Consider the following 24,893-nt stretch of genomic DNA (forward strand, 5'->3'; position numbering starts at 1 on the left):
GTAATTATTGTGTTCTCTGAAGACTCTTCCTGGATTTTTGACCAGAATATCTTGATGCCTTCTAAAATTGTTGCAATTTTAACAGAAATGTTAGGTTATAGTTAATTTAAAGATCATGTTAGCCTTTGGATCTTCAAAAGAATTGCAGCTCTATTACAAGGAATTATATTAAATTGCCATTCAAGCAATTATAATGTGTACAGCCACACGTTTTGTGAAACCAGTAGTTCAGGGTTATTTTCCACTAAAATGTTCAGGATCTTGATCTCAAATCTCCTTTGATACAACAAGTAAAGCACTAAATTGTGGTATTTGTGCTCTAAAAGGGTAATCTTCTGAAAGAAGAAAAATGAAACACTAGCATCTGCTTCAAGTTAGTGTGCGTGCCTTTCACTCTTCTACAAGATTGTCCTTTTGAAATACAAAGCAAGAAAATAGTGTCATTCAGAATGTCAGGTTATGTGGTTTTCTTGTAAACACAGAAAATTAAACACTGTTGAAATGAAAAATAAGAGTAAAGTCATCATGTATGCTACATAAACCTATTATCAAAGGCAATGTCTGAGGTCCTTCTAACCATTCTAACCTGTCTTTTCAGAGTATCATGCTTACCATGGCAGAGGTAGGAAAGAACCATTCTGCACAATTTACTTTTTATACCACTGGATTTTAGCTTTTGTTTGCATAAAATTCAGGCTCTTAGAAGGTCATGAAGCATTGCAAATTTTCCACAGCTAGAGATGATGTAGACAGAGTGTTTTGGCATTAAGTTCTCAGATGTTTGGTTGACACGCTGTGTTTGTATTCTCAGGAGTAAACCTAATCACTAGATTTGGTGCCAGGAAAAAAATTTCACACATGTTGAACTAGTGAATGCAGGTTTATATATAGATCTCTGGACAAGTTTATACATCAATACCATATCTGGTATTGATTTCCTTCCTTAGTTTGCTAGGTTGTTGGTTTTGCTTTTGCCTTTCAGTACAAATATAAACTTTGTCTCGGGATATTGGAATGTGGTCTAGGAAATGTGCATGTGAAGCGTGAAAGCCATGGTCCTGTGCTCTCTGCTTAGAGTTCGTTTCCCCCAGAGAATGCTAGTTTTGTCCTTCCTATAGGACAAAACAGAGCTTGGCTCTGGGTCAGAGAACCACAGTATGAAGATGCAATCAGGTCTTGGATGTTTCCTCTGTCAGTTCAAAGTCTCTGAAATGATATAAGGACTACAGATTCCACAGCATATCAGTGCAGTGATTTTTACAAAATCAAATTGTGAGTAGGTATTGCATAGCTAAGAGTAAGACATGAGCATATGAGATGCAAAACCTTAAATTATGTAAAGGAAGGCATATCTTTCTCTCCCATCCATATACTACCTTTCTTCCTGCAATTTGCTTTTTGTTTATTTACCTATAAATTAATTATTAATAATGATTAATGATTAATATATACATTCAGAATGTACCGCTCCTAAGCACTTGTTACATGAAGGTACCATAACATTTATACTTTTTAGAACTGGTAAATATAAGTAATATATTTGGTATTATCACAGAATCACAGAATTGTCTAGGTTGGAAGAGACCTCAAGATCATTGAGTCAAAAATTATTATATCTTGATTTTTCAAATTAAACTAATTTTGTGTATTTGCAATTAACTATCTTAATTGCTTTTTTTTTTTTTTTCAAATTTTTTCAGTGGTTTTTTTTTTTCTCTCATCTTTGGTTGGCAACTTTATGCAGTCATTATATGTTGATTACTTCTTTATAAAGTCTTATAGAGTGAGCTTGTGTGTTTTGAAATGGAAGCATGGGATGTATAAAGTGAGCTGCTATATGGACTTCATTTGTATGGCATTACCTAACAAACTAATATTCAGTTGCTGTATAGTTTTAACTACTCTGAATATATAAATATATAAATATATATATACATATATATATATATTGTAGAAATACTTGAAAATCAATAAAACATTCTTTATACTTAGGAGTTAACAAATACTGCTTTCTACCACTTAGGAAAATTACTTTTGTAGTATATAGTGTGTCACTTCTGGCAACCTTTCCCTGAATGGGAAAGTAGTTTAACTCCATAGTTTTCTGCTGCAGCTGTGCAAAGGTACTACAAAAGAATTATTTTCACAGTTTCTTGTAGTTTTTAAAGGTGGATGATTATGTTTATGAGATACTGAATTAAGAACAGCATTTGAGGGGGGGGGGCTTACGGTAATATTTTGCATAAAACTTACAATTATTTAATCTTAGGATTTGTTTGGGTCTCTTACAAGACCTTTTGAAATAATATTTTAAAATAATTTGTCTGTAATATTAAGTGGTCTCTTCTGGTATTTAAAAACAGCCAATGAAGCTTGTAATGTGTGTATAGTAATGTAAGGTTCAGTGTGGGAAAGTGGCATTTATAGTGCTTTCTTATCTTCTCATCTTCTGTATGATTATCCCCCACAATTATGTAACAGGTGCCATGTTTTTGTTGTATTTTATATATGTATATATAGATAGACACATATATTTTAATATATTTTTTATGATCTTTAGGCGTTCCTGATTCTGACAGGGTACTGCCATTGGAAGAATATTTACTTGGTAATACCTGCTTAGTACCTTCAGGGCTATATTGGGCTGACCCTGGTCAATAGCCAAACACCTACCTAGCCTTTCTCTCACTCCCCTCTCCCCACTCCGGGGAGAAAATACAAGGAAGTCAAAAAGACTTATGGAACCAGATAATGCCAAATTAATTAAGGAAATAAAAGCTGCAAATGTAAGCAAAGCAGAAGAGGAATTCACTCACTAACTCTGATCATCAGACAGATGTCCATCTGCTGCCTGGAAAACAGGGTCTCAGCACTTGTAATGGTTGCTGGCAAAAACAAATGCCAGAACTATGCATGTCACTACTTCCTCACCTAACCCTGAGCTATTGTTACTAAGGGTAATGTCTTGTAATGTGGAATATACCTTTGGTCAGTATGGATCATCTCTTTTGGCTACATCTTCTCCCAGGATCAGGCCCATACCAAACCTAAATGAGGTGGAGAGGAAAGAGGGAGTTCATTTTTTCTCTAATTGGTAGTTTGATGCACATTTGTGCTTTTCTCTGCATTTTCTTCCCAGCAGCAACTCCAATTGAGATCTGAGTCTGTTACATTACCATTTCATACCCCATACCTCAGTCATTAAGTGACTTAAGTTGACATTGATGGACTTCAGAGCTAATACTGCAGTCAGGCTTAAGAGGGGCAGAGTTCGCATCACTGAATTTTTCTTTCAGGTTGTCTCCACCAGTTAAATTTTATTATTTTTGAAGGTTTTTCTGCAGAACGAGGGTAAGAACTACTTTTTAGTAACAAAACACTGGGTGCTAGAGGATTTCAGTTTGTCATGTGCAGCCTAAGTATTCATGCTCATTGTACCCTTCACAAAGGCTTTGTGTTGGATCTTCTGCTGGAGGGCTTTTAAGAACCCGAAATAAAGTACCAGCCTCTGACTGAATTCACTGTAAAATGTAGCTTACCATATTTTATTCTTTTAAGATAGCCAGGTCTTTGAATAATATCAAAGTGAGCTTCATTGCCCTGTTTTTTGCCTGAGGAACTCACATAAATAATCCATCTAAAAATGATCACAGTTTATCAGCCACAAACTTACATTAAGGAGGCAACCAACCTATCACAATCAAACTAAATGGCATTGGTTTACTTTGTGTGCTTTGCTGTACTGGGTCTTTTGTCTTTGACTGTTGCATTCCCTTATCAGGAAAGATTTTTTCCATTCTACTAAACTAGGTCACAAGATGCTGCCTGCATTAAGGACATAAGTCAAATTATTCTGTAAAAAATAAAATAATAATAAAAAAATATGTATCAAATCTAGGAGGGTTAAGAAATGTTTAAAATATTTAAAATATGCTAAACTAAAGAAGGGTTCACTTTATGCGTTAACCTCAGCATCAAAGAGTGATTTTTCCCAGCAAAGGACGTCCTGTCTCATTCAGCTACCAAGACTCTGAACACATCTATTCATCAAAAATTAAATTAAAAAAAAAAAAAAAAAAAGCAAATATACCTCAGGCAGGAGCCTGGTATTTCTATTTAAGTGAAAGCCTTGCTTCTGAAGTTGAATGCCTCTTTTGGTCACCAGAGAGTTCTCTTTCATTGCTGATTTTTGGGGTCTTACGTGGGGAAGGGTGAGGTGGGTCCCAGTGTGCTGTGTCACAGCAGTCATACCCAAAACAACTGTGATATATCCTGGGACACTGCTCAGTGCTCTTATTTAGCTAAAATAAAAAAGTTTGCAAGACCTCGCTTGAGAGTCCTGACTAATGTGGATGCTCTTATGTGAGATCTGTCTTCTGCTGAAGTTTAATAAGATTATGTTTCTCTTTTCTCCCCACTGGTTTACAAGATGCAAGGTAGGTAATAGAGTCACTTCTTCATTTCAGATAATTAAAAATAAAACCATCTTTAGCTAATGTCAATACTAGTGGGCAGTATTAGATTATCACATTCAAATTTGAAATCTATTGAATTTTTTCAAAAAGGATTATGTGTATTCTGATTTCAAACTAAAATACAGTGCCTTGCAAAACAAAAAAAATAAAATAAATAAAATCATTTTGTGTAATTTATAGCAATGATTCATAAGTAACCCTTTCTGATGTTTCTTTTTTTCCTTGAGCATATTTTGAAATGTTCTTCTAATAAAAATATTGTAAGCTCTGTTTTCTATTTTGTTTGCTTATATTTCTACAAATTTCCAAATTCTCTTTTACCTTCTTAGTATTAGTCTGGCAAGAACTTTTAGGCTGGCAGCACTGAATTTTTGAGATGCCTTGCCTACTAATGATGAATTGTTTTGTATATTGTCTACCATAGTCAGATCTGTCTATTTATTTTGTCATATATCTAAGCTGAGTCAAATATGTGAATTGTAGGGCAATGTGTAAATCCAAACATCTTGAGACTCTTACCGAATGTATATTTGGGAGGGTTGCTGCATGACAATTTAAGCTTTTTAGATAAGGTGTGCTGGTGCTGAGATAACTTCAAAAGCTTGTGATCCGTTTTAGATGAAAGAAAATGGTCATGTTTAATGTGTGTTTTTTTTTTTCCTGGACTACTTTCTGCAAAATTGCAGTCCTTAAACAAGAGTCTTAGCCTGCATCTAATGATCACAAATAATTTTTTACATTAAAATTCTGCTTTTTCAAAAGATCACTAATTGCTAAGACTTGCTGTATGCCTCTGTTTATATCATAATTTTTTGATTTGCAACCTATATATTTATAAATACACATTATGGTACTAGTTCCAAATTTATGCAAACTATACTGCTGCAATAAACTCATGGTAATGTCATCTTAACTAATGCAGCAGAATAAAATCCTAGACCTGTCAAGGTGACTTTAATGGACATTGGTTTCACCCTATTGGCACCAAAGTGCCAAAAGTGTCATGGCTTTAAAATGCATTGTTATAGTTACAGAAGAGCTTGTTTGATGTTTGGTGGAGTTAAATCATTTTGTCTCCAGTAGTCTCAATCTAAATTGCATTTCAGTTTTCCAATAAAAAAAAATATTTATTTTTTCTGTTCTAATAAATTATTTCATTCATATCCTCTTGGGCTCTGAAATATAGGCAATTAGTAAAAAATCCCAATGGACATTGTATCTGCTTCTTAACTATGAAAATATTCATTTGTAACATGGCTCTAAAATGGTTTCTTCCTATGAGAGATTGTCTGAGTATGATTTTTTTAATATTCCTGAAAAAGTGCTTTTTGACCAGTAGATTCCCAGTAAATTCATTAACAAAAACTAATAAAACAAAGCAAACAAACAAAAAATAATAAAAGTGTGAAATGAATGTCAGCAGTAGAGTGAATTGTATCCCTTTCTCAGGCAGCATCTCGTCATTGCCTGTTGTCTGCAGTAATGCAGGTTAAATTTTCATGAAAGAACAGGAGTAATTTTAAATTATTATTGAAACACCTTATAGCATCTTTCTCTGTTTCTTTGGTACACATACTTTTCTGTACTTTCACAACATTTTCAGCATTTTCCTATGATCGTTTTACCAGTATAGAAAGTCAGAGCAAATTCCCACTGCTGAGTGTCTCCTGCATCTTTAGGTATGGTGACTTCACAAGAAGCCAAGGTATAAGAGCAACTGACAGTAATTATTTTTTAAGTTGGTGTCAGAGTTCTTGATCAGGGCAGTTACAGTCACCATTGCACTTGACTTTAGCCCCCATTGAATCATAGAAGCTGTCCAGTTAAAATAGATTTCATGAAATTTCTAGGCCCACTGAAGCTGAATTGGTATAAAAAAGAGTAGGGATATTATGCCTACTTACTCAACTTTTCTACTGTTGAGAAATATCTACAAAATTTGAAAGAAACTTTCTGTAGCAGTTTGCTTTCTGTGGTGATTAAGCATGAATACAGTCTTCTATGCTAAATTCCTGTTCACCTACATAAGAAAAGCTTTTTCCGTATTATGAAGTTTTTGAAAAAAGTTAATGGAGCTACCATAAGCAAATGTCATTGATGATGACTGCAATTCACAATGGAGTATAGTGTAGATACACACAAGTTATCTGTGGAACAGCAATTATTCTAGCCATACTAGTACTGCCTTTTGCCCACACTAATTATCCCCATTGAGAGGAAAAGTTCATTAGCTTGTACACAGCAGTGTGCTAACATGGATTACTGCTTTGGGCTCCTTAATTACCATTTCCATATGGAAGACCAAATTAGGGCACTCTGCAGTGGAAAGAAACTTGACTTTTCTGTTTTCTGTTTGTTTTGTTGTTTGTTTTTTTTTGTTGTTGTTTGTTTGTTTGTCTGTTTTAATGAGCTTTGAGAGGGTGAGGGAAGGTGGAAAGGGTGTTATATTTAGCAATAGCTACCACAAAAGTTTTTGTTTGTTTTTCCCAAAGTTAATTCCATTTTTTTAACTTAGTTTGTGTGTGGCTGCTAGTTTCATTTGACTAACAAATTCTGTAGATTCTAGCTAACTGGTTAACTGAATATCCAGATTATTTACTTTAATTCTCTGTCTGTGACAGCCAAAAATACAAGCATTGTTTTTAAATTCTGTTTATTACTACTTTGTATCAGCTGTATTTTCTTTCATTACACTATCAAAAGAGTAACTTACAGGTGAAAGTGAGAACGTGGAGCATTTCTGTATAGAAAACATACATTGCTGTTTTATATTTTGCTAATAATGGAAAGATATATTCCAGGTTAGTGTACAGTATGAGTGTAAATGTTACAGGAAGGACAGAAAATACATCTGATTGAAAGAACACACATGGTTGCAGAATCGTAACCTAACACTATTCTCACCTCAAAAATAAACATTTCTTACCACTGTCCTATGCAGCTGATCAGAATACAAGTTAGTGTTGTTCAGACAAAAAGACCACCAGAAAAGTAATTTTGTTGAGCATTGCAATAGCAGTGGTCATTGGTGACTTTTCCCCCTCTGAAAAGACATGTCTTTGTGTATCCCATCCGCTCTGAAGACAGAGACTTGGGAGCATGTCTCCCAATGGCTTCTTCCATATCCTGTGACTCAGGGAAAAAGAATTATGTTTGGTCAATGGAATTGTGGATGTGGCTCTTGTCAGGACTGAAACTGATGTTAAAAGAGATGTATCACACCTGAGTGTCCAAGATCTCCTAAGAGAGAGGTCTCATTCTACCTCCTAAATACTGCCTGTCAGTGCATCCCTGAAAAGTTGAGCCAAGGCAGGTTTTCATGTTTCTTCATCCATCTGGTTCTTTGAAAGGCTTTTTCTGCCATGTCTGTGTCATATTCAGTCCCATGTTTCCTTTATGCTAAATCAAGAGAAATGTTGATTTAAAATAATAATAATAATTCCTGTGCAACTGTAGTCAAGTGCTTGTTTCCTTTGCTAATAAAATTTCATTAGCCATGCAAGGAAAAAAAAAAGAAAGAAAAAAAAAAAAAAAGTCTTCCAGCATTGTTGTTCTTTTGCATTTTTTAATCACAGGGCCCAGTCTTGTAGCTATGTGTTGTTTAAACAGAAACTTAAGGCATGACAATTAGCAGAGTAGCATATGTATCATAAATAAAACTGCACATAACATCTTTTTGCCAATTACGTAAGTGACACATATTATGCCTAGCCCACTGCAGAGAGGTGAAGAGATCTCTACAAGAGAGGTGGACAGCTGGCAGCGCTTGTTATAAGATCTTGTCATCAGTATACTTCTTAAAATTCAGAAAGCTACTATTTGTGGACTAGCTAGACCTTTTGTATAGTTTATATTTTAAAGAATTTATGGCAAAGGATATGGTGTTTGAGAAATGATGGCCATAGGTAAACGATTCTGATTTTTAATTTTTTTTTATCTGTAGGCTGTCATATAGTTATCAACCACTTTGAGGTTGCTAGTAGTACTTTCATTTTGCTACTAATCCTATTTATAGTCAGTTATACACTTTAGCACAGTAACTCTTAAATCCTTCTGTTGATGAGTATGTTGCACCAACATTAATAGTGAAATAGCAGATGTTCAGCTCCATTTTTCTGTTTCATCATTCTGTCACTCAAAAGCAGAGCTTTCAGTTCTGAGATTTTTCTCTGGAGGGGGGTTGAGAAGGCGGATCTTCATATTTGGTTTCTGAGAAGCTTTGTGAGAGACATCACTAGAAGAAAAATCTGCAATGTTAAATCACAGCAAAGAGAAAAGATTGAAATTGTTACGATGTGTTATTCAGTCCCCTCAAGGCTTTTGAAGGAAGGCTTACAAGAAGAGTTGTCACCCTAAAATATAAAATGTTCTTATCATCATTATAAATAACTTATGGGGAGAATGAAGGAGGATGTAACATGCTGATTATACAACACAGATAATTCACCTTTACATAAAATAAAGTATGAATGTTGTAATAGCTCTACAAGAAGTGTAGTTTGCTCTGTATGGAACTGTGTATTAAATTACTAATTATTACAAAAAATGTGCATGCAAAATACAAGATTTTCCACTTATACTGAGAAATTAAAATAGGCAATAATTTCTGTTCTGTTTATCAGACAGAAAAGATTTGGATAACAGCTGTTTAAATAGAGTATCTGGAAAGAGGATTTATTTAAGTACCAACATACTGACAACTGACCCCTTTGAAGATATCCATGTTCAGCATTTTCAAACTGGGACATTTAATGGTTAAACAAGCTTTTGCACAGTTTGGGTGACTTTGGATATGACTGAATAAAATTCCAAGGAATAAATACAGTGCTTATTGCTGACAGCTGCCATCACAGAGCCATAATTTACATTTTCTGATCATACACTATAAAAAAATCAGTTGAGATTGGTTAATCAAACTGAATAACTAGATCTCAATTTTTCTGAAAAGAAATATGTGGAATATTTGAATTGCATTTTGCTACTGCAGATCAAGCTAGATTTATATTTTTTTTTTAAGAACAGGACCAAATTTCAGTGTCACTCAGAAGGATGCTTGAAAAGAAAAAACAAAAGGGACTTTTTTTCAATTGATACATGAAGATATCTAAAACACTTTTATATTTTTGGTGGTTTATTGTCTTCATTTTGCATTGAAAAGTCTACTTCAGATGGACTATAATCTTCAAATTTTACTGAGTCAGAATAGCAAAAATACAAGTAAATAACTAAAAACTGTTTACAGGTATGTTTGGCCTTTTTACAGGTATGTTTGTTGGTTTTGAGTCCTAGTATCTTAAATCTAAATCACTATGCTTTTCAAAGTATCATTTACAACTGAAAATCTCATGAAGACAATACAAGGTCTGCCGGAATTCATAGAGATTTGACCTTGTATATTGGTACTAACGGAGTATCTACCTTAAATTTCCTGATGTTGTTGAAGTAAAAACATATTTTTTATATTTCAGTTATTTGTTTGTTTGCATTTTAAGGAAAAACTCTTTTGATTTTGTCAATTCATTCCTGAACTATGTGAGAAGTGAATTTAAAGATTCAAGGCTACTGAATTAGGATTATTCAGTAGTGATCTTACAGTGCATAAAGTGATGAAAGATGATTAAATTTCACCTGTTTCTTAAATATAGTCGTATTCAAAATGTTTCACTTGCCTTTACTTTTCTTCAGTTAGAGGGGATGTTTTACTTTAAATGCTGTTTGCAGATGGAATCTGTTTATGTAATAAATAATTAAATTCAGTTTAAGAAACTCGGGCAAGACACTTTAAATAGGTGGCCTGATTGTTCTAAGCAAAATGATCACCAGTTCCTCCATCCAGGTAAGGAAACATTTGAAAACTGGAACAGTCATTTAATTGTCTAAATATAGATATAGGTTCCTAATTTTAAGATGACATATTTTAAATCTATTCATCTCACTTAGTAAATCTTTCTTTTACTGTAATATGTCATAAGCTATGCCTTGACTGTGGAAACCAAAGGTACTAGCAGATTCATAAATCTAGGTTTCCTGTTTGTATCTTGATTTTGGGGTGAGGGGCAGATGTATCCCAGCCCAATGGAAAGGACACCCTGGGCTACCAGTCCAGTTGGAAGCATGTCACATTCAACAGGTGCCTAGCTGGTTATGGTTGGGGCATACCATAATCCACATCCAAGTAAATGCAAGCAGAGGCACAGATTAATATATATTGGTTAAATTTCTGTTTCAAGTCAGTGTTGTGATGGTTCTTACCTAAATTACTTTCTATCTGATGAATTGTATGCAAGAACTTTCTCACTGGTCTGTGTTGGAAGTCTGTGTTATCATTGTAACAATAAAATTAGAGACACAGCAATTAATGACTGAAGGTCATGCTGATGTAAAAGAATTAAAAGACTGTAGAATTTGTGTAAAATTTATTTAAAGTAATTCCTTAAAAGAGCTTTTGATGAGAATTAAGTTTATCAAACCCATCTTTCTGTCCAAAACATCAGTAAGCCTTCTATATCCATGTCATATTTATTCATATATATGCATTGTATAATGTATATTATGTATTCTATATATCATGTAATATATATCATTATATAATATATTCATATGTATGTGAACATCATATATAACCAAGCCAGAAAATCTGTGTAGCTTTCATTGTGTTGTTATTTTGCTAGCTGTTTGTGGACAACTGCAGTTGCTGTAGATTATATAAGCAGTAAAATAGATAGTTTACATAAAGAGAGACTATAGGCTGTAGAGAACTACATAGGCCACTTGGAGCTGACAAATCCCATGAACAGTGAAACATTAGTACGAAACTAAAATCTATCAGCTGATGTTGTTTTTTATAAAGTTGTGTCCCAGAAGTGGAGATACATTGGAGATAAAAACAGCTTGTAAATGCTGTTCAGAACAGAAGAGGAACTCTGTATCCAGACAGATCTCTTTCCATGTTGTCTTCTCCATGTTCTGCCATACAGTGCTGGAGAAGAGACCTATTTTAATGACAGCAATAGGAGTTGTGCAGAAAAGGGCATTTTGTACACTCTCTATTAACAGGGATTGTGTCATGCTTCACTATAAATTGCTTTAGATTTATGCTGAAGAAGAATTTCAGATGGATTGTTTGATATACAATGACTATATTTATTCAAAGCTGTCAAAATATAGCAGCACTGCTCCGGACATCCCTTTATAGGCATTTTGTTAAGAGCATGTTCCCTGAAAGGGTAGTACTATATGCATTCCCACAAAGCCTAGAATAAAAATGGAAAAATAAACACATACAATTGTCTGTTATTTCAGTGCTGCAAATTTGTTAAAAGAACAGTTTTTACAGGAGTAACATTAATACATGTATATCAACAAAAACAATTTATTGATTTTCTAGTTCTTTATAGATGTGAATTAACAGGACTCTCTTTTTACCATGTTTCAGAACAAACACTACTAGCAGACAAGAACTTTTCAGATGTAAATAGTGATTGCTTTGATCTAGCAGAAGGCAGTCTTACAGCCTTTTTACTGTTTCAGGTCTAAAATTTAACCTCTCAGCAAAAATACATCTGTAAACCTCAACAGTAGGTTTAGTACATGTGTCACTGCCAGTTCTGTATTGTTTTAATTTTCAAAGTGCAAAGGGATTCTGTAAAAGTTAAAAAAAAAAAAAAAAGTCTGTATTTTCTCTGCATGGAATTCGTACCAGAAGGTCCAGCCCAACCTTTTATCTGTAATTTATTCATTGCATCAAGGCTCTAGGAAATTCACAGAATCTTTTGCAGACCTCTGGGAATTAATTTTCCCCCTTATTGTTTGAAATACTGGCTGTTATAATGATGAATTATTATTAAAATTTGCTTTATTGTTAGGTGTAGCCTAACTAATAGCTGTGCCTGGATGTTCTCTGCATATTAATTTTTGCTGTGAAGCTTCGTTTGCCAATTTATCTGTAATGCCTACATTATTCTCTTTACTTAAATGCCTGAATCGGTAATGTGTATTTCATTAGATGCAAAATGAAAGTAAAAATTAAGATAGACTTGTAACATGACACATTTCTTCTCTACTTCTCAGGGGTGAGTGTAAATATTCTAGCATTAAAGTGATTGTCATTCAAGTACTTTGAGTAATATTTATTCCTGTGGCCTATCTCTGAATTCATCTTGGAAATTAAATTATTTTAGTAGAAAAAAATCTTTTTGAATGAAGTAGTTGCTATCATCTTCAAGAGATCTTCATAAAAGCTGTGTTTGCAGGTGTTCCTTTAACAATAAATGTGATTCTCCTAGGAGAAATTTCCAAGACAGTAATAATATCTAGAGCTGCCAATGTAGATGTATATTCCAAAAGCTTAACAGCTCAATTATTCCATAAAAAGAACTGTAAAGATCATCCAAGCTGCTTAATAAAAGATGTGTAAACGATTTCAAATCCATCATAACAGGCAACTGAAATATATATAATGCTTGGCAAAATGGCGAGATATATACTATATCTATGCACAGTATCTAGCACAAGGGTTATTCTGTACTGTGCAGCTTGTTGCAACCTGATCAAAACAGTAGGAATCAGTAATACATTAAAATATTCATTACTAGTTTTGTGAGGTGTTTGGGGGAATAAAAAGTGAAGACGTGTCCTTTTCTTCTCCTTTACCTATATTTGTGAGTGGTTTTTTTGTTTGTTTTTTGTTTTTGTTTTCACTTTTTCCACAAATAATCCTCTATCTCCTGATATTAATAAGACTAACACTCTGCTGAATTGAAAATATTTCAATGAGACAAACTGGTTAACTTTTCATGTATCAAGCCATTTTATAAATTTATTACTCTTAATATAATCTAGTCATGTCCTCAGATTGTCTTTTACTTAGAAGAAATCACATTCATGTTCATTTGACTAACATTACATAATGTTTGTCATTAAGAAGCTACTTGAAGTTATTATGGTTCTGTAACTCTAAAGAGATTTCTAACATGAAGTTTTTTAAAAGGTCTAAATAATGTTCATTAATTACTTTGGTAGAAAGAGTAAGACTTAATGACATGTATAAAAAAGGACATGGTTCCTTGAACAATCAAAATAGATAAATACACCCTCTAAAACTTCAAATTTATTCTGGGTCAGGTATGGATTTTTTGCTGTAGTTGTTTTTGTTTGTTTAGTTGGTTGGTTTTGTTTGTGGTCTTTTTCCTAATAGTTCTAGGTCTATGAAAATCAGATAGAATTACACAACCATAGAAACACTCAGGTTGGAAGGGACCTTATTATCCATTTCCAACCCCTCTGCCATGGGTAGGGATGCCACCTACTAGACCAGGTTGTCCAAGGCCTCATCCAACCAGGTTTTGAACAACTCCAGGGATGGGGCATCCACAACATCTCTGGGCAACCTAGTACTTCACCACCGTGTGAGTGAAGAATTTCCCCCTAACCTCTAATCCAAATCTCTCCTCTTTTAGTTTAAAACCAGTCCCCCTTGTCCTGTCATTATCTGCTCGAGCAAAATGTTGCTCTCCATCTTTTTTATAAGAACCCTTTAAGCACAGAAAAGCTGCAATGAGGTCCCCCCAGAACCCTCTTTTCTTGAGGCTGAACAGTCCCAGCTCTCTCAGCTTTTCTTCATAGGAGAGGTGCTCCAGCCCTCTGATCATCTTTGTGGTCCTCCTCTGGACCTGTTCTAAATGATCAACATCCTTCAAGATATTGCCATATCACCTTGATATTTCTTGAGGATAACTGCTTCTCCAGAGTAGAAAAATGCAGACTGAACTTACTTAGACTGCAGTAAATGGGCTTGATGTTCCTTAGAGTGCTAGCATTATCTCTTAGTTAACTTCTGAATGCAGCTGGACTGTAGTTCATCCACTGAAAAACAGCCTCTTGGAAGCTTTGCATTCAGTATGTCTTATACTTATTCCATCAATTTATAGGCCATGGGTTTAGCTATTTTGGAAAATTTAGCTTAGCTATTTTATTCTAGAAGAGGTCTCAGTAACATCCTGTACTAAATTTCAAGAGAGCCTTTAAAATCAACTTGTGTAAGGAATAAGAAGACACTCCCTTTGGGTAGGTACAAGCTATTTTCTTCAAATAGTTTTCTATATGCACATTTATCCTGCGAGTATGAAGGCATCCTGATATTCAATAAATATTGAAGAATTTTCATAAATCATGGTTTGAGTTGGAAGGGACCTTAAAGATTGTCTGGTTCCAACCCTACTGCTAGTAGGGACTGCCAGTGCCTCACCATCCTCCAAGTAATTAATATTAATAATACTTAATATGCTCCTTCTCTTATCTCTACACTCCCTGATAAAGAGTCCCTCTCCTACTTTCCTGTAGGTCTACTTTAGGTACTGGAAGGCCACTATATGATCTCTCCAGAGGAGCCTTCTCTTCTCCAGGCTGAACAAACCCAACACCTTCAGCCTATCTTCATAGGAGAGATGATCCAGCCCCTTGATCATCTTTGTGGCCCTCCTCAGGCCTCAGTTTAATAGTTCCACCTCTTGTGCTGGGAGCCCCAGAGCTGAACACATTACTTAAGGCAGGATCTCACAAGAGCAGAGCAGATGGGAAGGATTGCCTCACTTGATCTGCTGGCCATGCTTCTTTTGATGCAGCCCAGGTTACAGTTGGCTTACTAGCTCACAATGAGCTCATCATCAACCAACATGCTCTAGTCTTTCTCTTCAGGGCTGCATTTTCTGTCCAACCTTTTATCTGTGCTTGGGATTGCCTTAGCCCAGATGCAGGACCTTGCCTGTGACCTCGTTGAACTTCACGAAGTTCACATAGGCCACCTCTCAAACTTGTGAAGGGAGGGCATCCCTTCCTTCCAGCATGTCAACAGCACCACACAGCTTGTTATGATCAACAAACTTGCTGAGGGTGCACTCAATCCCTCTGTCCATGTCACTAATAAAGATGTAAAATAACACCAGTCCCAATACCAACTCCTGAGGAACACTACTCATTACTGATCTCCACTTGGACATTGAATCATTGACTGCAACACTTCAAGTGTGACCGTCCAGCCAATTCCTTACCCACCAATCCTTACCTCTCCAATTTAAAGACAAGGATATCATGTGGGACAGTGTCAAATGCTGTGCACAAGTCCAAGTAGATGATGTCAGTTGCTCTTCCCCTATCCACCACCAATGCTGTAAACCCACCATAGAAGGCCACCAGTTTTGTCAAGCACAATTGGCCCTTATTGAAGACATGGTGGCTGTCAACAATCACTTCCTTATTTCCACATTCCTTAGCATATTTTTCTGGAGGATCTGCTCCATGGCATCTGCTCTATGGTGCCAGGCACAGACATGAGACTGACTGGCCTGTGCATCCTTAGGCCTTCCTTTTTTCACTTTTTAAAAATGGGGCTTATGTTTACCCTCTTGTAGTTAATGCGAACTTCACTGGACTGCCATGACCTCTCAAATATGATGGACAGTGGCTTAGCAGCTACATCCACCAGTTCCCTCAGGATCATTGGATGCATGTCATGAGGTCCTATGGACCTGTGCACCTTTAGGTTCTGTAGCTCAAACTTGATCTTTTCCTACAGCAGTTCTTCATTCTCCTGATTCCTGCCTTCTGGGACCTGGTCTATGTGACCATAGTTCTTATCAGGGAAGACTGATGCAAAAAAAAAGTCAACCTCAACCTCAACCTTCTCTGTATCCCAGGCAACCAGGTCTCCTCTTTCCTTCTGGAAAGGGCCACAATTTCCTTGGTCTTCTTTTTACCATCAATATGCATATAGAAGCCTTTCTTGTTGTTCTTGACATCCCTGGTCTAATTTTATTCTAATAGAGCTTCAGCTTTCCTAACCTAATCCTTGTCTGCTTGTACAATTTCTCTGTATCCCTCTCAGGTTATATGTCCTTGCTTCCACCCTATGTAGGCCTTTTTCTGCCTGAGTTTGGCCAGGAGCAACTCAATCTTCCATGTAGGGCTCCAGGCATTTTTGGCTGACTTCTTCTTTGCTGGGATGCGTCACTCCTGAGCTTGGAGGAGGTGATCCTTCAACATTAACTAGCTTTCTTGGGACCCCTCTTCATGGGCCTTGGTACCCTACCAAGCAGATCCCTCAAGAGGCCTAAGTCTGCTCTCCTAATGTCTAGGGTAGCAAGCTTGCCGTGCTCCATCCTTTATGCCCTCAGGATCCTGAACAGCATCATTTCTTGTTCACTGCCACCAAGGCTGCGCTTGTCCTCCACACAACATCCCTGTAACACCAGTGAGATTATAACCATAGCAAGCTTCCTGGTCAGCGTATGAGAAGACTTAGATTTCATGGTGCACAACAGACCTTCTTTGAACTCAAGAGGAGAGAAGTGAACTCAGAGAATCTCTCAAAGAGATGTTGGCTGTGCAGAGCCCTGTCAGTACCTTTGATCCTTGCTGCTAATTGTGTCATACTGTACACCTGAGCAAAGGAAAACAGTACTAGTGCCAGCTCATGTGTTAGTGTTCTTAACGAGCAAACACCTTCTCTCTAGGAACAGCTCATCAGGTTGCTATCCTGATTTAATCTCCCATTTCTTTTCTGTACAGTATCCAGTTATTCATCTTGTGTTTTAATTTGTGGCTAACAGACTTGGACATTTTAAAGATTCACCAGTGACCTGTACAAAGGCAGTTACCCAGTCAAGTCCAAACAATGCTATGCAGAACTTCAGAAATTTGTCATATCTGCGTATGCTGGCAATAGTACAAAGTCACAACAAACAAGTACAGAAACTGTTAACGCATATTAGAGAAAGTAATTTCAGCTAACCATACAATCTTACATGAGTTGCACTGGTGAAGTATTCAGGTACCAAAATATTGGGCTGATTATTGTCATGGGCAGGAGTATGACAATCTCAGTGAAAACTTAGACTTACTGATATGGATCTATTTGTAGATGTATAAAGTCTGGATATGGTAAGCATTAAAAATCTGATATTTTAGTTTCTTAGCCACAGTCTGTGCGTAATAATTCAGTGAACTTCAACTAGGTAAGTAATTTAATTTTCCTGTGTTTTTCTTTATGAGATCATTCATTATTAAGAAAAGTTTGTAGTCTACTGTTGTAGTCATCATTAGATGAAGACAGAAACAATTTGAGATAGATAAAGTTAGTATGTGTACATATATTTGATTAGACAAATCAAATGAAGCATATTTGATTAGGCAGGCTGCTAGAACATGGCAAAAAAAAAAATGGAGTAAAAATATCTTTTCAGGTCAGTATAGTAGTAACCTTCATGAATAAACATATAACCACAGAAAAACAAATTAAGAGGGAAGGGGAATTTGAGTGTTAAGGAGAATATCTTTTCTGAAAAGAAGGAAGATATGTAATTTAGTTTCTCTGGAACATGGAAGAGGCTAACTGAAGGTTAGAGTGCAAATATCTGTTCAGAATATTCTAATTTCCACTTCTATTGCTTATTCATTTATTGTTGTCTCTTTAGAGCCTCATATAGTAAAAGTACAGGTGTCTCATCAGCAGAAGCTAGGGTCTGCAAAGTACTTCATCGCAGGAGTTGAATAAATCCATTGCCTAAAGCTACCTCTAAATGACACAAAATAAAAATAAATACATTGTTCTCTTTAAACAAAAGTTCTCTGTGGAAGAAAATGTTCTTCAGTTGTTTTTCCCTTGAGCAATTTATCTAACCAAAGTGCAGCAGAGAAGTTCTGAAGGGAAAACACGGCTCCCTGCAGTAAGCTGAACTTAAGCAGCTCTAGAGAGCTGCTTAAGTTGCTTTGCTCTGCTTTCTAGTTTTTAGATTGCTTTTGGATTTTTTTGAAATGTTGTATAGAGAGAAATTTAGAGTGCAGGTTGTTCAGAGTGAATTATTGATTTGTACAAATATTTAATCCATGGGCATTGGTGCCAGTGCCTTATTATGATTTATATGTTTCAAGCTTAGGTTTGCCAGAATCCTGAAAAGAAGTCCTCTTGCATTCATCATATCAGTCAACAAAACCAGAGTGCTTAAAGGCATACAAAGCCCAGTGGACTCTATGGCCTAATTTGGACAAAATTCTAGATTAGTTAGCAAAAATTTGGGATTTTTTATACTGAATTTTAAAATTGTACATGAATTTATTTTCTGCTTGCTTGTAAAACTCCAGAAGTCACCAACTTAGTCTGCAGAAATCAGGCTAGATAATTTCTGATCAAAGCAACAACATAGTACTACTGTTATCATCAGTAGTTATCAGTATCACTAACCTGAAAGAAAAAGAAAATAACTAGAAGTTGTTATGCAACTAAGTAGCTCCTGCTTTTCTATGTCTTCCTATCACATAACTACCATATTTATGCCTATTCTATGATTTCCTTCTCATTCTTTACTTTCTTTACCACTAACTGTCCGAGCTGTTATTTAAAGATGTTAAAGTTTTATACAGTACTCCACTTTTCCCCAGTTTCCTCTTCCAAGTCCTGCAGACATTCCCATAGTGATCATAAAATCATAGAATAGCCCTAGTTGGAAGGGACCCACAAGGATCATCGAGTCCAAATCCTGGGTCCACACAGCACTACTCCAAAATCAAACCAGATATCTGAGAACATTGTCCAAATGCTTCTGGAATTCCAGCAGGCTCAGTGCTATGACCATTGACTGCCCTGAGGAGCCTGCCCCAGTGCCCAACCACCCTCTGGGTGCAGAACCATTCCCTAACCCCCAGCCTGACCCTCCCCTGTCCCAGCTCCATGCCGTTCCCTCAGGTCCTGTCGCTGTCCCCAGAGAGCAGAGCTCAGCGCCTGCCCCTCCGCTCCCCTCGTGAGGGAGCTGCAGGCCGCCATGAGGCCTCCCCTCAGCCTGCCCTGCTCTGGGCTGAACAAACCAAGGGACCCTAGCTGCACCTTATAGGTCTTGCCCTTTAGACCATTCACCATCTTTGTTGCCCTCCATTGGACACTCTCTAATAGTTTTAAAGTGATGGCACTCATTTCAGTCTCTCTACTCAATCTATCTGTCAATTTTTATGAATTTTTCAGTAAGCCAATATAATTCTCTCAACCATCCTGTCAGATTTGGTTACAATTGACTAATGGGTTCCAAAGTCGTTGTGGGACCACCTGACAGATGGATAGAAAAGGCAATCTCATGAGCTGCATTTCTGTAGGAAATAAGGCTCAAACCACTGATGATTTTTTTCAGCAGCAAACAGTAAGTATTTATGTCTTCCTGATCCTTGTCTGTACAAAACAGGATCTATATTCATTCCTTCAAATTTTTCAGACCTGTAGTGTATGGTTCTGAGTATATAATATAACTGAAGGCTTAAATTCTACTTTAGGGCTGTGAATCAATTTTTGTATCATTTATGTACAGCTTGGGAATAGCATGGAACAGACTACCAAGGGGAAGCTTCCCAGATAACAAAGGAGAATATGACTGCCCCCTTTCGTAGTGTGAGGTATCCTAATGCGCAGCAAATCACATCTTTCTCCTGATTTGTCAGGGTGAAAATGTGGCTTTATGTATTCTTGAGCTTCCCACACCACTGCTCAAATTTTGAGGTGCCATTTGAGGTACTGTTCATGTAAGAGCAGTGAAGATGTTGACAAGCATTCAAGAACAGAAAGAGATTTTTCCCCTCCCAGCCAGTCTGTGTAGCATCTAAGAGAATATGTATTCTGATCAGCATATACGCCAATATCTTTTAGTAAGGAATAATTGAAAAATATGAAAAATTATCCAGTGGAGCACCATTATATTACAAATGTGGTCTGGAGTGGGGTCTGCAGAGTTTTATGGCAAGGATGAAGAATGGTTCTCATTTTAAGCACTCACAAGAACTTTTGGATGTATTTGATGGGCCACACAGTATTAACGTACCTGTAATATTTTCTCTGTCTCTGTTCCACAGGGTTCTCCATCACTCATACACAATTTACTATACCATCTCATGCAGTGTTTAATGCCCAGCTATTTCATAGTGCACATTGCTAAGACTCAAGTCAACACTTTACATGGCTAGGTGTTTCTCTAGTCCTCCATATTGCACAGCACTATGCTGTGTATTACATCCAATATACAAAATTATTTCTCATTATTAGCAACGCAACACTACAAAGCACTTGCCTGATAAAGGCATGTCAAGGCTGAATGGCTTACCCCTGGTTCTGCCTTCACACCAATTTCATTTAGACTGCAAAGCAGAGTCCACAGCATTCTTCTGTTTCAAGACCTGTTTGGAAGACAGAGAATGCAGACATATGAGGCATTTATTGTCATATTCTGCTCTTATTTTGGGGCAAAGTATGGTACAATTATTATGTCCTAATAATGAGTCAACCACTAATTAACTTGGAATTATGATTGCATTCTGAAAGTATACACAAGTACCTTTATGCTTTCATTCTTCTGATTAAAAAGTGAAACATATGGAAAACATTCTCTGATATTTACTTAACTTCAGGGCCCTTCAAAAAAAAAATCCACCTTTGATCATTAAACTTTGCTGGCTTAATATTTCTATGAAGTACAGTTTTATGTATTTTTTCTGAGTTTTATTTCAGGGCAGCTATCTTTGCAAGATAATCTTATGATGGACAGAACTGGTATTTTCTTGGTTATCAAACCCTCTAATTGTGGACATTTTTGAACTTAGAAAGCACTCTGAATTGGTGAGCTTAACATGAACTTTTGGCAAGGCTTTTTCATAGTTTGGCACCTTGGTGCACATCTTAGGTGTGCTGTTCTGATCATACTCCCAGATCTTCTTCTGAACTTCTTTTTACTTGTAGTACACATATAGAAAGTTTCCTTGTTAATGTCTACATCCACTAGTTTGAGGTATTTTACATGCTTATAGTGTAAGGTAAATCTTACAGTAAATGCCATACTATTCATTGGTGCCTGTGATCTCTCTGAATGCAAAACTGAATTAAATACTTTCATGTAGTCCGGCCAAACTACATTAGACTCCTTCTGTTAGTTAACATTATTCATAGACTTTTCAGGCAAAAGTTGATCCTTTGTTCCCCTATTGTGTTGGGTTTTTGTTGTTTTGTGTTTCTTTGTTTTTTGTTTTTTGTTTTTTTTTTGGTTGGTTGGTTGGTTGGTTGGTTGGTTTTGATATCATACTTCTGCCATCTACCCAGTGAAATATCAGTGATTATAGTCAGGTGATAAAGTCAGTTTTAGCAGTTTCCAATTGACTTGGAAAAATGAAACCTTTTGAGGACTCTCCATCTTTCTTTCATTTCTTAGTAGTAATAGTATTGCTTTGCTTTCAAGGTTTTGCTGTTTGTCTTTGACTATCTTTTCCTCCTGTCACTATCCTCAATGTCTGCATGGCCTTTCTCAATTTTGTCTGTACTATAATTCTTCAAGAGGAGCAGTCCATTTTATGTTTATAAAGCTCTGAAGCACTGAAACTCTGCTTCTGATTGGAATATTCAGGCACTACTTAATTGCAGATGAAAAATAATACCCATTTAAGATCTTTTGCATTAGGTTATTTCATAAGGGAATTGCACTGATATCAGCTTTGTCATCATCAGCTAAATGATGAAGTGTGCACAGATAGGTCTTTTGAGGAGGGGTGCAAAGCTGTAGAAATGACAGGTCTTTCTCTGATCCTCTAATCAAATTACTTCTAACTAAAGTCTCGTTGGCACCTTAGAATAATTTTGATCTGCTTTCTAATTGCAAATGGCTCTGAGATTGTCCTGTATGTTCATCTTATCCTGATTACAAACCTACCCCAGAACTAACAATTACTCTTGAGTTCTCAGCCATTTTGCCTCTAGCTCCCTCATTTGCTTAATTGGCTCATGGAAAATGTTTAACTTGCATCCAGCAAGAGAGGCAGCTCCTCTGTGCACACTAGGTATTTCCTTTACAGTCAGTGCTCATCAAAACTAGTCAGCAAATACTTGCCTGAACCCAATATCTTTTGGGTTTGTGCTAGCTTTTAATTATGATTTTGTCCTTACATGGCTGAGTTGTGCGTGGTGGGAGCAGAGGAAGTTTTTCTTACAATGTAGTAGGGTTTCGCTGTTTCTGCTGAAGTCATGTATCAGGCTCTGACTATGTTCCTTGCTTTCTGTGGGGGTGCAGTTTCAGCAGTCCAGAGTCTCTAAACCCTTTTGGCAACTGGAAAGTGTGATACTGGGGCTGAGATAGACTGGTGGGACAAGTGTTAATACAGAAATGGTAAATTCTGGAAAGATCTTTCTGCTCTGTGTTTTTAAATGCATTCCATACCTATCATATTAGGGTTTATTCATTATTTGCAGTGTTTAGTATCCCAGGCAGCAGCAGACTAATACTAATAAGAGACAACAGAAATCCAAGCCAGGATGCTAGAAATGTAATCATCCTTGAAACAGATGTAGAGACTTCCATCTCTACAGTAGGCACAAAGTAACATTATAATTAAAGGTTGGTATACCAGCATCAGGCAGTCATTTTCTGCCACGGCCTACAAGTATCAAAATCGTCCTGCATAACATATATACAAGTCATGTATCTTACACAGGTAGTCATGCAAATTATATCCAAATCAAGCAGCTACTCTAGCACAAGTAGTATTTATGGGGTAGAAAGACATCATGAAGTATGCTTAATGTAAGGACTTGTGCATGTAAGGACTTGTGCAGGGCTAACAAGGAGGTATATACAGAGCAGTGGTTGAGCAAGAGGCATTAAGTATGGATGCTGGAGCTTGCCAGAAGTCACTGATACTACTAAAGAGCTTAGAAATAAGGCGCTTAAATTAGGATCATTAGGCAAGGATTGGGAGTTCAGGACAAGGGGCACAAGGGAAGAGTTTGTCACTTAGCAGTGTCTGACGCCCTCCTCTGTCTTGGTTCTTAACCTGTGGGTCTCTTGGATTTTGGTATATGTTGGGTTCTGATTTTTAGCTGTGAAACAGAGAGCAGGGATAGAGGAACTACAGCAAGGCCGATGTGTCTTGTGTGGCTCTCATAGAGATGAAAAGAATACTTTTTTCTTTGCACCAAAAACACTAGCTGCTCTTCATATAAAATCTTCAGATTGCATGGAAAGTTCTAGTCATCCTACAAGAGCAAGGCAGGAACCTGGCAATATATCCAGATTCTTATGTTCATATGGCATGAACACCATATAGGAAGTCCAGCTATATCCTCCTACAAATATATCAGTGCAAGGAAATTCAAAGCATACATGCTGGCAAAATAAAGCACTTTCCAAAAGTGTTAGGATTTCCTAGACTGTCTACTTTAAGGTGAAGGTTCTGCATTATAGTAATAAAGTTGTGGCTTGTTTCAAATTGTGAATCATTATTCATGCTGAAACATGTACTTCACTAATGACCTTTCAAAGGAAGAACAATCCACAGGTTATTTTTAGGGATTGTTACTATCTTCTGCATTTCATAGAAAAGTAACCAGTTATTTTGGTAACAAAGTTACAAATAAATTTTAAAGTTTATTTTAAGAAATATGACCAGAGTACCATTTTAATCAACCTTTTTGGCTTTGTTATTTCTTTCTTTTACTGTCTCATATGATATTTGTTCTTCTTCCCATGCTTGTTGTGGCATTCCTCTCTTACCTGTATATTTCATCATCTCATTAAAAGTAACCTGTATTAAAAATTAATGAAGTCAGAGTGTACTGACTTCTTAAGTTTTATTTAAAAACATCTTCCTACATATTGTTTTATCCAAAATAGTTATGAGCTGTAAAGAGATTTTTTTCTTTTTCTTCTTGCAGACTGCAAATGATAACCTGCATACAGAAGATGAGCCTGAACTCAGAAGAGATAAAGAAAGCTATCTCTGTGCCGTATGCCTGGATGTTTATTTCAATCCTTACATGTGCTATCCATGTCACCACATCTTTTGTGAACCTTGTTTAAGGATGCTTGCCAAAGACAATCCAGCCAGCACTCCATGTCCACTATGTCGTACTACAATAGCCAGAGTCTTTTTCCAAGCAGGTATAAAAATTAAAGTTTCTACAATATAGACAAATTTTTCTTGCTTTTCATTCCTGTATTTCTGGTCTGAATAAATATGTAGTTAAAAGTATAGTAAATCCATGCTGACCAAATACAGTCATAAAATTAGTTTCTTGTCCAAAGAAATAATAATGTACAAGTACATCCAAAATCCATTGAGATTAAACTTTAGTCTTGTTATCCATTGTGAGGAATTCTTTGCTAGGATTCTTTCTAGGACTGTGCCACACACGCTTTCTTAAGTTGTAAGAAACTGTTCTGAGAATGTATTTTAAAACTTTTTGATATTTGAAGTGAGTTTCTGATATTTTGTATTTTTTTGGCTTTCTCTTGCTAAATAATTACAAATTCCAAGCATTATAAGCATAAATTTTCTCAAAATATCTCACTAGAACAGCATTTTTTAAATGGATAACTTAATTAGCAAAAAATAAACCTTTTGGGTTTG

At 36.2% G+C, this 24,893-nt stretch overlaps 1 protein-coding gene across 2 annotated transcripts in view; it reads left to right on the plus strand.

The window, feature by feature from the left end:
* RNF180 (ring finger protein 180) overlaps positions 1-24,893 on the plus strand; it is an 85,637-nt gene that overhangs the window by 31,799 nt on the left and 28,945 nt on the right. For both annotated transcript variants that reach the window (XM_068667056.1, XM_068667057.1), the window contains exon 5: positions 24,199-24,424. In XM_068667056.1, coding sequence (XP_068523157.1) covers positions 24,199-24,424 — 226 coding nt within the window. The remainder of the gene's footprint in view (positions 1-24,198; positions 24,425-24,893) is intronic.

This window comes from Anas acuta, chromosome Z (genome assembly GCF_963932015.1).
Source record: "Anas acuta chromosome Z, bAnaAcu1.1, whole genome shotgun sequence".
Classification (NCBI taxonomy): Eukaryota; Metazoa; Chordata; class Aves; order Anseriformes; family Anatidae; genus Anas; species Anas acuta.